The following is a 12,828-nucleotide window of genomic DNA, read 5'->3' as shown; positions in this document are numbered from 1 at the left end:
GAGCCTTTAGCTAATGGCCAGATGCTACCTTAGATTCATCTCTTCTGTTCTGAGTTAGTAATGGTGTCTAAGAGTTGCCATATTGGGGGGTGGGGGAAGTTGAATTCATTTTTCAGTAAAACCAAGATCTTTGTCAAACTCAGCAAGAGTGCAGGGAAACTACTCCCCTCTATGAGATAAAGACATATACTTATTTTATATCCAGAAAGACATTGGTAGTTTGCTTTCCATGAATTAACACTGAAGCTTCAGCAAGGCCTCCTTACCCTTCTTTTTAACTACTTTGCAGAGCTTGAAGGTAGAGGATTGAAAGCTGCTGAGCCATATTTAGTTTCTCACTTGGAGATTTTGAGAAAGCAAATACATAAAACAAGTGTACCAAAGTCAATACAATTATGAACTTCATGCTACTTTATATTATTACTACTTTACTACCTTTTTCCCTCCTTGTAAAATTATTCCTTATTTCTCGTTTTCACAATGGAGCTCCTTGAAGAAATGATTTAATAAACAGATAAACCTTTGCATGTATAAATTATTTGGCAAAGAGAAATCCCTTTGTAACAAGTGTAGAGGATTTGCATGACTAATTAGAATTGTGTTCTGGGGGCGCCTGGGTGGCTCAGTCGTTAAGCGTCTGCCTTCGGCTCAGGTCATGATCCCAGCGACCTGGGATCGAGCCCCGCGTCGGGCTCCCTGCTCCGCGGGAAGCCTGCTTCTCCCGCTCCCACTCCCCCTGCTTGTGTTCCTGCTCTCGCTGTGTCTCTGTCTGTCAAATAAATAAATAAAATCTTAAAAAAAAAAAGAATTGTGTTCTGGCAAAGAGGTAGGTAAATACAACTTCACAGGAAATTTATTTAATTTTTTCTAGTAGCCTCTACATCCAACATGGGCTCAAACTCATGACCCCAAGCACATGAAAAGATGTTCAGTATCATTGGTCATTAGTGAAATACAAATCAAGACCAAAATAAAATATCACTTCACATCCCTGTAGGATGGTTCTAATAAAAAAATAAAACAGGGGTGCCTGGGTGGCTCAGTTGTTAAGCGTCTGCCTTCGGCTCAGGTCATGATCCCAGGGTCCTGGGATCGAGCCCCGCATCGGGCTACCTGCTCGGCGGTGACTCTGCTTCTCCCTCTCCTACTCCCCCTGCTTGTGTTCCCTCTCTTGCTGAGTCTCTCTCTGTCAAATAAATAAATAAAATCTTTAAAAAATAAAAAAATAAAACACAGTAACAGGTGTTAGGATGTGGAGAAATTGGAACCCTTGTACATTGCTGGGAGGAATATAAAACGGTACCGTTGCTTTGGGAGATAGTTTGGCAGTTCCTCAATAAATTAAACATAGAATTATATGACCCAGCAATTTCACTTCTAGCTATATCCTCAAAAAATTGAAAATAGGTGGTCAAACAAAAACTTTGTGGATATTCACAATCACCAAAAGGTGGAAACAACCCAAATGTCAATCAGCTGATGAATTAATAAAGAAAATGTGGGGGCGCCTGGATGGCTCAGTTGGTTAAGCGAATGCCTTCGGCTCAGGTCATGATCCTGGAGTCCCAGGATCGAGTCCCGCATCGGGCTCCCTGCTCGGCAGGGAGTCTGCTTCTCCCTCTGACCCTCCCCCCTCTCATGCTCTCTGTCTCTCATTCTCTCTCTCGCAAATAAATAAAATCTTAAAAAAAAAAAGAAAATGTGGTATAGCCATACAACAAAATACTGCAAAGCCGTAGAAAGAAAGGAAGTACCCATACATACTAAGCATGGATGAGCCTTGAAAACATTATGTGCAGTGAAAGAGCCTAGACGTGAAGGGCCACATACTGTATGATTCCATTTATATGAACTTCCCAGGGGAGGGAGGTGGGGGAATTGGGAGTGATTGGCCAGAAGCTTGCTCTTTGAGATGATGGAAATGTTCAGGAATTAGAGTGGTGATGTTTGCACACATTGTGAATATACTAAAAACCACTGAATTGCGCACCTAAAAATGGTGAATGTTAGGTTATGTAAATTTTATGAATGTAAATATCAATACTAAAAAACGAATAAAAGATTTTTTAAAAGAACACCAATTTCTAATGGTATGCCTTGCCCTTTGTTTTAGAGACCTGTACAAAAGAAATGCAGGAGATTCTCTTCATCTGACTCAAATTATTTCACAGCTCATGTTGAGACTGTTGAATATCCACTAATCTCAAGTTCCTAGGAGGTAGCAGACCCCAATTTATATGTACATTCTTAAAAAAAAAAAAAATTGAAAGTTTTTTTTTTTACTAAATCATGATCATTGTAAAAAATGTATAGAATACACTTCTTACAGTTCTATCCCATAGAAATAACCCATATATTGGTTTAACGTATACTATTGTAAAGAGAGATTTTACTTTTGTGATACCTCTATTTAGAAGAGATGAGGAAGGAGGAAAAAGTTTGTTAATTACCTTTTCTATCCAAGGGAAGAGTATTGTTTTTTTTTTTTTTTTAAAGATTTTATTTATTTATTTGAGAGAGAGAATGAGAGACAGAGCACGAGAGGGAAGAGGGTCAGAGGGAGAAGCAGACCCCCCGCTGAGCAGGGAGCCCGATGTGGGACTCGATCCCGGGACTCCAGGATCATGACCTGAGCCGAAAGCAGTCGCTTAACCAACTGAGCCACCCAGGCGCCCAAGGGTATTGTTTCAAATTGCTTTCAGTTTTAAAAATTTATAGTCTAGGGGCACCTGGGTGGCGTAGTCGGTTAAGCCTCTGCCTTCGGCTCAGGTCCTGATCCCGGGTCCTGCTCAGCGGGAAGCCTGCTTCTCCCTCTCCCTCCCCCACCTGTGCTCTCTGTCGCTATCTCTGTCTCTCTTTCAAATACATAAATAAAATCTTTTAAAAAAATTTTTTTTGGTTGGGGGGCGTCTGGGTGGCTCAGATGGCTAAGCAAGTGTCTGCCTTCAGCTCAGGTCATGATCTCCAGGTCCAGGGATCGAGCCCCACGTCGGGCTCCTAGCTCAGTGGGGAGTCTGCTTCTCCCTCTCCCTCTGCCTCTCCCCCTGCTTATGCTCTCTGTGTCTCTCTTTCTCTCAAATGAATAAATAAAATCTTTAAAAAAAAAAATTTTTTTTTTTTAGGCTAGGTGGTATTTTAGAGTAGCTCTTTGTTCCACCACATCAACAAAAACAACGGCAACCAAAACAATGATAATGAAAACACAGCCTAATTTATTGATTGCTTACTAGGTACAAGGGGCTATGCTAAGCACTATAAATACTGTATCTAATTTTTGTAACAACCTTGCCAGTCATCTTCCTTTTATGAAGAAATTGAGGTTTAAATGGTTAAGCAAAGCATTCAGATTTACTGTGGAGCTGGGGTTCAAACCAGTTCTTTTTTCCTACAAATATTGTATTTTTAATTACTATACTCTTTTGTCTCTCTGCTTATATTCATCCATGGACTATCCCTGATGACCTCTAGGACTTCTTCAAGAGATTGAAGCAAGGGTTGAGGTGAAATGTGGGGCAGTTAGAATATTGACATTATGATCATGTTACTTGTTCAGTTGTTTTTCTGGTTTCCTTTTATGTGGGGCTGATAGAGGGAGTATTGATTTATATTAGAGTCTTAATGTATACAGAAAATTTTTGGTCTTGATTGAAGACCAAATTATTTGGTCTTCAAATAGAAAAATTATTCTATTTCATAGAATAACAGCTATAATCACAAAATAAAATAGGAATTAATTTGTTTTACATAATCCTATTCAGACTCTCCGTAGCATGTCCGAGTGTCATCCAGACATTTTGTAAAGCTTTCATTAGGTCTTTATGAACATTACACTCCATTGGTTCTCTTCCTGCCATTTTTTTAAAGATTTTATTTATTTATTTGACAGAGAGAGACAGCGAGAGAGGGAACACAAGCAGGGGGAGTGGGAGAGGGAGAAGCAGGCTTCCCACTGAGTAGGGAGCCCGATGCGGGGCTCGATCCCAGGACCCTGGGATCATGATCTGAGCCGAAGGCAGACGCTTAATGACTGAGCTACCCAGGCTCCCTCCTGCCTTTTTTTTTTTTTTTTTTTAATATTTTATTTATTTTTTAAAGTAGGCTCCACACCCAGCATGGGGCTTGAACTCATGACCTCACGATTAAGAGTCGCATGCTCTACCAACTGAGCCAGCTAGGCGCCTCTCTTCCTGCTTTTCTGATCACATTGTAACCTCTGGGCTCCCCTACCATCCTGTGTATATACCTGTCTTAAAGCTTTCTGTATCCTATTGAAATTAGTTATTCATATGTCAGTCTTCACATCTAGACAGTGAATTTTTTAAGAACAGAAATGGAGTCTCATCTCATTCTTCCTTATAATGCTGGTGCCTAACATGGTACCTAGTAGGCCACAAGCACATGCTGGGTCCTGTTAAACTAAACTGCTACGTGTGAAAACAAAGACTGGCTTTATTTATCTTTATTACTTTGGTGTAAAGAGTCTTCCTAAAGAGAGAAGGACAAGTCCTGCATTTTTGGCTTCCTTGTAGCCACTGCTCTCACATAATTTTAAAGCGGAGCTGTGACTGTCATTGTGGAGCTGAAAGACTCCACTGACTAATAACCACTTCGTATTGAATCATGTCCATATTTCTTAGCTCTCTGTCAGATTTTCCAGGGTCCCTTTCCCAACTGAACTTCTATTCTTCATGTACACTGTGCACTCCTTAAACTGGGTGACTTACTATTCCCCTCTTTGTTATTTCTGTGCTTTTGCTGGTGGCGTGTCTTGTACATGCTTTCACCATGGAACCTGACCCATCCTTCAGATAGCTAAAATGCTCCAGGAAGCTCTGTCATCTCCTTGACTGCTGCAGCCTTCACCAAAAGAAGTCAGCATCTCCCCATCTGAACTCTTACTAGCACTTGGACTGTAGGATAGCACTGCCCTACTAAGTGAGAAATTCCTCAAGAGCAAGGTTCTTGCCTTTGTTTTCTCTGCTGTTTTACATTAATTATTGCATCAAATATACATACATTGAATTAAATATAAAAATCAAATTTTGGTTTTTTAGCTTCAAGGAAACTGGTCAAAGGACGATGTTGTTAAAAATTCTTCCTCTACAGTGGTTTACATGGAAATTCTTAAATTCAGAAACTACGTAGGCTTAGACAGTGTATTTATTTCTAGAACTTCAGTTTAGGAAAGAATTTTTTTCCAGATTTATATTTATTTTTTAAAATATTTGTTTGAGAGAGAGAGAGCACGCACAAGCAGGAGGGGCAGAGGGAGAGAATCTCAAGCAGACTCTGTGCTGAGCATGGAGCCCGACGCAGGGCTTGGTCCCACCACCGAGATCACGACCTGAGCCAAAACCAAGAGTTGGGTGCTTAGCCGATTTAGGCACCCCCAGATATATATGTATGTTTATATATGTATTTATATATTTTTATTTATTTATTTATTTATTTATTTATTTATTTATTTATTTATTTATCAGAGAGAGAGAGCACAAGCAGGAGGAGCAGCAGGCAGAGGGAGAGGGACAAACAGGCTCCCCGCTGAGCAGGGAGCCCAATGTGGGGCTTGATCCCAGGACCCTGGGATCGTGACCTGAGCCAAAGGCAGATGCTTAACCAGACTGAGCCACCCAGGCATCCAAGATTTATATTTACTTTAAATGTATTTACCATTCTTTGTATTGACTCTCCTCCTTTTCTAGGGCACTGTCTTTAACCTTGAATCAGAGGAGGAGGAATACCCTGGAATTGTTGCCGAAGATAGCAATGACATTTATATCCTGCCCAGTGACAACTCTGGACAAGTCAGTCCTCCAGAGTCTCCTACTGTGACTACTTCTTGGCAGTCAGAGAGCTTACCTGTTTCACTGTCAGCCAGTCAGAGTTGGCACACAGAAAGCCTCCCAGTGTCCCTAGGTCCTGAGTCCTGGCAGCAGATTGCAATGGATCCTGAAGAAGTCAAAAGCTTAGATAGCAACGGGGCTGGAGAGAAGAGCGAGAACAACTCTTCTAATTCTGACATTGTGCATGTGGAGAAAGAAGAAATTCCTGAAAGCGTGGAAGAGGCTGCCGTGGCATCTGTCATCCTGCCAACCAAGGAGCTGCGGGAGGCGCTCCCGGAAGCACCAGCTCCCTTGCTTCCACATATCACTGCCGCTTCCTTGCTGGAGATGAGGGAGCCCGACACAGAAGGGATGACAGTGGAGACAGTCAGCCCTGCTCCGTCTTCGTTCATGGAACTTGCTGAAGAAGAGAACTTGCTGAAGACAAAAGCAGCAACGGTTGAATCTGGTGAACTGGAAGAGGAGGTGACCCCCGCACTGGAACCCACAGCAACACTGCTGAGTGAAGAGGAGATGCGTGTGAGGAGAGGCGGCCTTCGAGAAGGCCCCTCCCCTGCAGGAGAAGGGAAGGCCATCCCGCTGTCTGAGGGCAAGTCTATCCTGCTGTTTGGAGGGGCCGCCGCCATCGCCATGCTGGCAGTGGCAGTTGGGGTCGCCCTGGCTCTGAGAAAGAAATAGCAGACTTTTCAGAAGAGAAAGGAACCAGAAAAGGGGTCAGGTTTTAGCTGTTCTGACTGAAGTTGAACCACCAACAGCTGACTTGGACATTTGTGGAACACTCTGGGATAATGGGGGACTTCTGCTCAACAAGGCAGTAGATTGATCCACATAGTAGGGCTTCGGGTAGAGAGCATTCACGTTTGTCTGATTTTAAGTCCCAAGGGCCGTGGCTCCTGCTAAATTCGGAATCTTATGCGTCAAGCACTCCCTCTAGAACAGGGTTTCTCAACCTTGGCATTAATGACATCATGATTAATTCTTCGTTGTAGGAGGCTGTCCTTTGCACTGTAGGATGTTTAGCAAGATCCCTGGCCTCTACCCATTAAATACAAGTAGCACCCTTCCCCCGGTTGTGACAATCAGAAATGTCTCCTGACATTGCCAAATGTCCTCCGGGGGCAAAATTGTTCCCGTGGAGAGCCACAGCTCCAGAGGGAAAGGGTTAATTTAGGAGAATCTGGGATAGAAATTCCCAGGCAAAAGGGCTTAGCTGTGGGCTCCTCAGCTACTGATTTGTTCCTGCCCCTGGAATTTCATCTTTCCTGGTGAACATGCTGCGTTTTGCAGCCATTCCTCTGTGGCTCCTCTTTTCTTCCCCACCTTCTCGGTCCTGTAGCATGAGGGTGCTCTCCCCTATGTCTCAGCTGCCTCTCAGGTACTACACGGCTCCTCTTCACCCCCAGGTGCTTTATAAGGCCCCATGGGAGAGTGCTTGGTCCGCACCCGTTAAGTCCCTGATGCTTCCTCCAGCTCCACCTTGTAAAGATGTTGCCGTTAGTCATCTTAAAAAAAATAAATATAAAAGAGACCTAGGGTTCCCTGCCTGTGGATGCGAGGGCAAGTAGCTGGCTAGAGAGCGGTATTTGTCTCATTTATAAGCAGGATGACTTAGATGGACGAGTGTCTTCTGGCCCTTTTGTGTGTGGCCACCCTTCTGAGCTTATGGTTAACTTGCTGGCAGCATCTCTGTTGCTGGATGGTCACTGTCTATAATCTGGGCTGTGTGTTTTCCCTTTATCTGGCCTCAGTCTTCTTACTGGTCAACCAGCCTCTCTGCGGTCTCTTCCCATGTGATAAGGATTTTCATACTTGGGCTTACAGAGCAATTGAATCATAACTCAATAAGAGTTATACAGAAAATCTCCCTAAATACCATTGAAATAAAAAGTAGGAAAAGAGAAGCTTGAATTTCTTGAGGCTACCCTTGAGATTCTAATTTGGCTTTCAGAGTTCAAGAATAAGACTTCTTCTTCCCTGAACTCTTTACAGTCCAAATGCCAGAGTGATAAACCAAAATGATTCTAATCAGTATGTGCTAGTTGAGAATCAGCATAACTTTCTTTCATCTGGCTGATCCCATCCCTAATGGGGGGGTGGGACTGTGTCTTTTCATGAGTGAGGGTCAGTGTCACTATGCAGGACACACATGCTTGAAACAGGTCATCTCAGATTTATCTCAGTAAATGTAACAAATTACTTTTTAGATCCTGAAATTTGTAATAAAATTACTTTACTATCCTGATCACCAAAACTTGATGTTTTAAATGTGCTTTCTTTTTTAAATTTATTTTTTTTAAATGAAATCTTCTCCCTAAAGCAATACTATTTAAAAGTTGGTCGAGGAAAGGTCTGAAGTGTGTTTGTCTGTTCAGTTTTATCATGCAATGTGTTTTTATGTTCTGAGTTTTAGTGTCTTAGGGAGTGATATTTTTTAAGGGTTTTGGTGCACTTTGATTAGGATAGCTAGAAGTGAGCGGGGGGAAATGGGATTAATGCAGTAAAGATTATTTTCCTCCTTGGACTCTGACAGTTGGCTCAGACATTGGGTTACTCTGTATTCTAATTGCTACTTTTGTGTTTGCATAGGGTAAGAGCAAACTGGTGAGCTATCTTGATTTTTTTTTTTCTTTTATAATAAAATTTTTTCCTTCCAATGTTCACACTTTTAAACTCTGGATCCTCAAATCCATTAGCTAAGACACATTTAAGTACTAAGAGAAGCCAGGTTCATTTTGGAGCTACTAAAAGGCCATCTGTGGCTTAGGATATTTGGGTCTGTGTTCTCCACAGAAGGAGCTGCCACGTGCGGTTTATCGTCCCATCTGTTGAACGTTAACCCAAAGTGATCCGGCGCATTTTATCTTCCTGGGTAATGGTTAATATTCTTTTCCATTGGCTTTCTCTAGAGTGATTTGTTGTTAGTTCCGAGTAATAGGAACGTGTCAGTGTCCCCATTCCTTCTTTACTTCCTTATCCTCTGCCTCTGGCAGTGGAAGGGAGTACCCTAGTAAGGACTGCTTCTTACAGCAGCTACTTTTGCTATGAAAAAAAAAAAAGGTTATTTCTCAACCTCCCACCTCCCTCTTTTTTGATGGCGCTGGTAGTAGGCCATTTCTTCTCCCCCTCCTAACTTACATTACATCTGAATCTAAAGTAAAAGGCAGATTCAGAATAAATCCAACTTGTTTATGGAGCTCAAGTGTGGAATTAAAAATATCACCATTTATCGTTCCTCATTCTTTGAACTATTCAGGAAAAGTTTGTGTAAGTCCTCTAGAATTCTTAATTGCTTTAGTGTATGTAATGATTTCTGAAAACTTGTCAAAAAGCCAGTGAAGATTTCTTGAGAAAAATACCAGAATTAAAGAATGCTATTTTATCCTCTCTGTATTAAAATAATAATAATTCTGGGCCCAAAGAAGTCAGTCAGTATCTACAGTGTGCCTTAGGGGACTCTTGTGATCATCACTGTCCTCTAGAAAGCTTTCTAGAAACCAAAAAGCAACTGTTGGCCAGCTGGTTCACACACTGACTGCACAAAGGCCTCCTTGACACCTGCCCTCGCCTGTGTTTCTTACCATCTCCTCTATCAAATGCAGCAGCTCCCTGGGTTTGTCCTGGGGGAATAAACAGTGAGCCCGGAGACGGGGTTTTTTGAACCACAGCTACCATTAATTTCTTGTGGAAATTAATGTCCACAGCCTTTGTGCTAATTCTATTAATAATACAAAAGTAATGCCTGATCCTTGCCTTTTTTCCCTAAAGGCATGACATGGACAAGTGTCATATGCACAGAATTTTGAAATTATTTTAAGAGATGCTTTTTAGAAATAAAAGGTACTCTAGATAAGATTTTTGTCCTTTCTTTTAATTTCTGAGGTCTTTTTACAGAAATTTATCTTTCAAAGAACTTGAGGTGGTGATCATGTTTCACAGAGAGGCTGTCGACTATTTGGTTGCTTTATAGAAACAGTTTCTGGCCTCTGAACCAATTTCCTCACAAGCATGACAGTAGTCCCTTTGTCTGCAGCTTCATTTCCTGTCGCTCAGTTACCCGCGGTGCGCCGCGGTCCAGGAGCAGATGGTCCTCTTTCTGATGGATCCTCAGAGGGTCGGTAGTAGCCTAATGCCTCTCACAGTGCCTGGTCATTCACCTCCCTTCAGCTCATCGCATAGGCACCTTAGCATCTTCCATCATGACGAGGGTGAGTATCAGTACAAGAAGATATTCTGAGAGGGAGAGACCACATTCACATAACTCATTACAGTATATTATTATAATTGTTCTATTTTATTGTTGTTTTGATCTCTACCGTGCCTAATTTATAAATTAAACTTTACCACAGGGATGGACGTAGAGAAAAAGTCATAGAGAGGGCTCGGTACTATCCGCAGTTTCAGTCATCCACTGGCGAGGATAAGGGGGCGCTCGCTACCCTATCTCATTTAAAGCCTCAGCAACACAGTACTAGAAGCTTTCTTTTCTGGAGGACTGAGATCTGCCATTAGTGATAACCTCCTCCTGTTACTCCATTCATCACTTAGGAGGTTCGACTGTGAGATGGGTTTGAGTTTAGGGTGCATATTTTTTTCTGTATTAGAATATCTTTTTCCTTAAAAAGTGTGGGTCATTTTAACAAATAATAGTTGAACATTTAGCTTGCTAGGGATTGTTCTAGAGCGCCCTTACATACCTTAGTCCATCTTCACAGTTGTAATTCATATTTGTATTCCTTATCCCCAGTTTACAGAGTGAAGAAACCTCAGAGTTTAATGACTTTTCAAAGGTCTTCTAGCATGGGAGAGGCAAAGGCAACGGTGATAATTTTTCTGACTCCAAGTCTAGTGCTTTTCTGTTTTTACCATTTTTGTGACCCTGCCAAGCAGGATTGGTAGGCTCCCTACAAATGGTTGTGCCAATCATACACTGCACTGGGGCGGCCAAGCTCACCCGACTGAAAGGAGATTTTTCTTGATTTGTATGATGGTTCCATATGGTCTAGTCCTAAGTACTGAGCATGTTCGAAGGTTATGTCCAGGCTTATTCCCAACTTCTGATTCTACCAGATGTTTTCCCCTTAAATACTGAATGAGGTACCTTATGGCTAAAGAATTAGCGGTTACTGCTGGTACAGATCTTTCATTAGCATTTTCAGCTAATGTGTTAGATAGTACGTCTTTCTGCTTGTAAACAAGGGTAAAGCAGTCTGACACAGGAATCTTCAAATGATTTGAAGGCAGCACCTTGACACTTTCTCTCCCTTAGTCTGTTCATTATTTTCCTTTTCCCCTGCCCATGCCATGAGTCGTGAAGTGGGGTACTTCTAGGCGTTGCTTGGCCTCTCAACACCCAAGAGGTCACCAACTCAAGACAGCTGGTCAGGCAGCACCACAGGCACATCTGGCTCAGAAGCTGACACCAGGTGACCTTCCAGTGAAAAATTTTCTGTTCTATTCCACAGCACACTGGGGAATGTAAAGTTAATAGTAGCCTTGGCTATAGAACACCCATTTCTTAAAATTTAGCCACTATTTCTTAGTTACCTCATATATACAGCTCCAGAGAATGGAAACGGTCAGTCGTGTAACTAAAATATTAATACATCCCGTCTTCCTTTATTTACACAAGACTAGCCTCTGCCTGGCTTGCCGTGTTCCTGTGAATTAAAACCAGTAGTGTTCTCTACATGTTTATGTTTACACTGCAATAGTTCTAGCCAGGCAGCTGCTCCAATCGCTAGCTCAGGTTGGAAATGTTCTCAGGGATATTTGCAAGGCCTTGTAATAAGTTAAAAAGTAGCAGCTGGCTTAAGGTGATCCTTGCCCCCTTCTCACCTTCTTAGGGGAAATTTTAATGTTGCACCACTAGGAGAAATTGGCTAATCGGTGTATTATGAATAAAAGTTTTGACATAGTTTACTAAGTTTGTTCCAGGAATAAAAGGAAGTTGAAGTACAATTTTTCCTATTACAGAGTCTGGAATAACTTGGTTCCTGGTTTCTAGCAAGACAATTGTATTATATAGATTGGTCCTTGGCCAGCACCAAAAGATAGAATATTTTTCCTAGACCTGTGTTTTTCCTGCTATCCTACCTAGTCTTCCATTTCTCTTTTCCTTCACATTAAAAGTGCCTCTTCCTACCTCGTTCCTTGACCGAGTTCAATTTATTATTGGTTCTAATGTTCTCATCTCCTCAAAATTACTGGAATTAAATGGTAATTTTGGTAATTAACATAAGCATTTCACTTAAATGCATGTATTTCCTTTTTCTGTATGAATTTCCATTAGCTCTCCTCACTAACAGCTCTGATTTGCTCATTTATGTGGGTTATTCTCGCTCCTCCTTTTCCCTCCTGGTAATCTGCCTTTCGTCCAGTCTACTCTTCATCAGGGAAAAGGAACAAAATTCAAATCTATGAATTGTGCTTTCTGTTAGAAGCAGTGTGTTGGGGAGAACACATTGGAAATTGAAATAAAGTGAGATCTGAAGATAACTGATGGACTCCTCTTTCTATTCATATGGTAACCTTATGCCCTTGACCTTGGAGGGATCATTGCAGATAATTTTGTGGTCTTCGTAAGTACACACTTGCTTTGCCCTCAGGTTCTGAAAACATGATCATAACATCCAAAGGACACTCCCTATTCGGGTTTCCAGTCAGCAATGAAATTGTTAGGAAATAAAAGCAGACTCTGGCGCTGTGACCCTTTAAGGCAGTCCCGAGCATCTCCGCAGTCCGTGCTAGATCCTGCATGGTGAGATCAGGAATGATTTAACCTTCTGAATAGACCACATAGTCCATCTGACTTTCAGATATGCCAAGCATCTCCTGGAGAAGAAAGCTGTTTCTCTTTAACCAAGGAATTTCCATCACTTAATTCAAATATTTAAAAAACCAGGATGAAAAACATTGAATTAAAAATTTTCGATCATATCCATGAGGATTATGTTCCCAGCGTAAAATCCACCAACTTCCAGGATAT

The 12,828-nt window shown here is 41.7% G+C and overlaps 1 protein-coding gene and 1 non-coding gene across 7 annotated transcripts in view; one reads left to right on the top strand and one right to left on the bottom strand.

The window, feature by feature from the left end:
- Window positions 1-12,338, top strand: part of BCL2L13 (BCL2 like 13) — a 43,943-nt gene extending 31,605 nt beyond the window's left edge. For all 6 annotated transcript variants that reach the window (XM_081820901.1, XM_081820900.1, XM_081820904.1 and 3 more), the window contains one exon: window positions 5,703-12,338. In XM_081820901.1, coding sequence (XP_081677027.1) covers window positions 5,703-6,521 — 819 coding nt within the window. In that variant the 3' untranslated portion in view covers window positions 6,522-12,338. The remainder of the gene's footprint in view (window positions 1-5,702) is intronic.
- Window positions 4,105-4,177, bottom strand: TRNAK-CUU (transfer RNA lysine (anticodon CUU)). Its single transcript has one exon. It is a non-coding gene; the product is annotated as a tRNA-Lys (tRNA).
- Window positions 12,339-12,828: the final 490 nt, after the last annotated feature.

This window comes from Leptonychotes weddellii, chromosome 5, assembly GCF_054177405.1.
Source record: "Leptonychotes weddellii isolate Sample4059 chromosome 5, ASM5417740v2, whole genome shotgun sequence".
Taxonomy (NCBI): Eukaryota; Metazoa; Chordata; class Mammalia; order Carnivora; family Phocidae; genus Leptonychotes; species Leptonychotes weddellii.
This window is presented reverse-complemented; position numbering and strand designations above follow the sequence as displayed.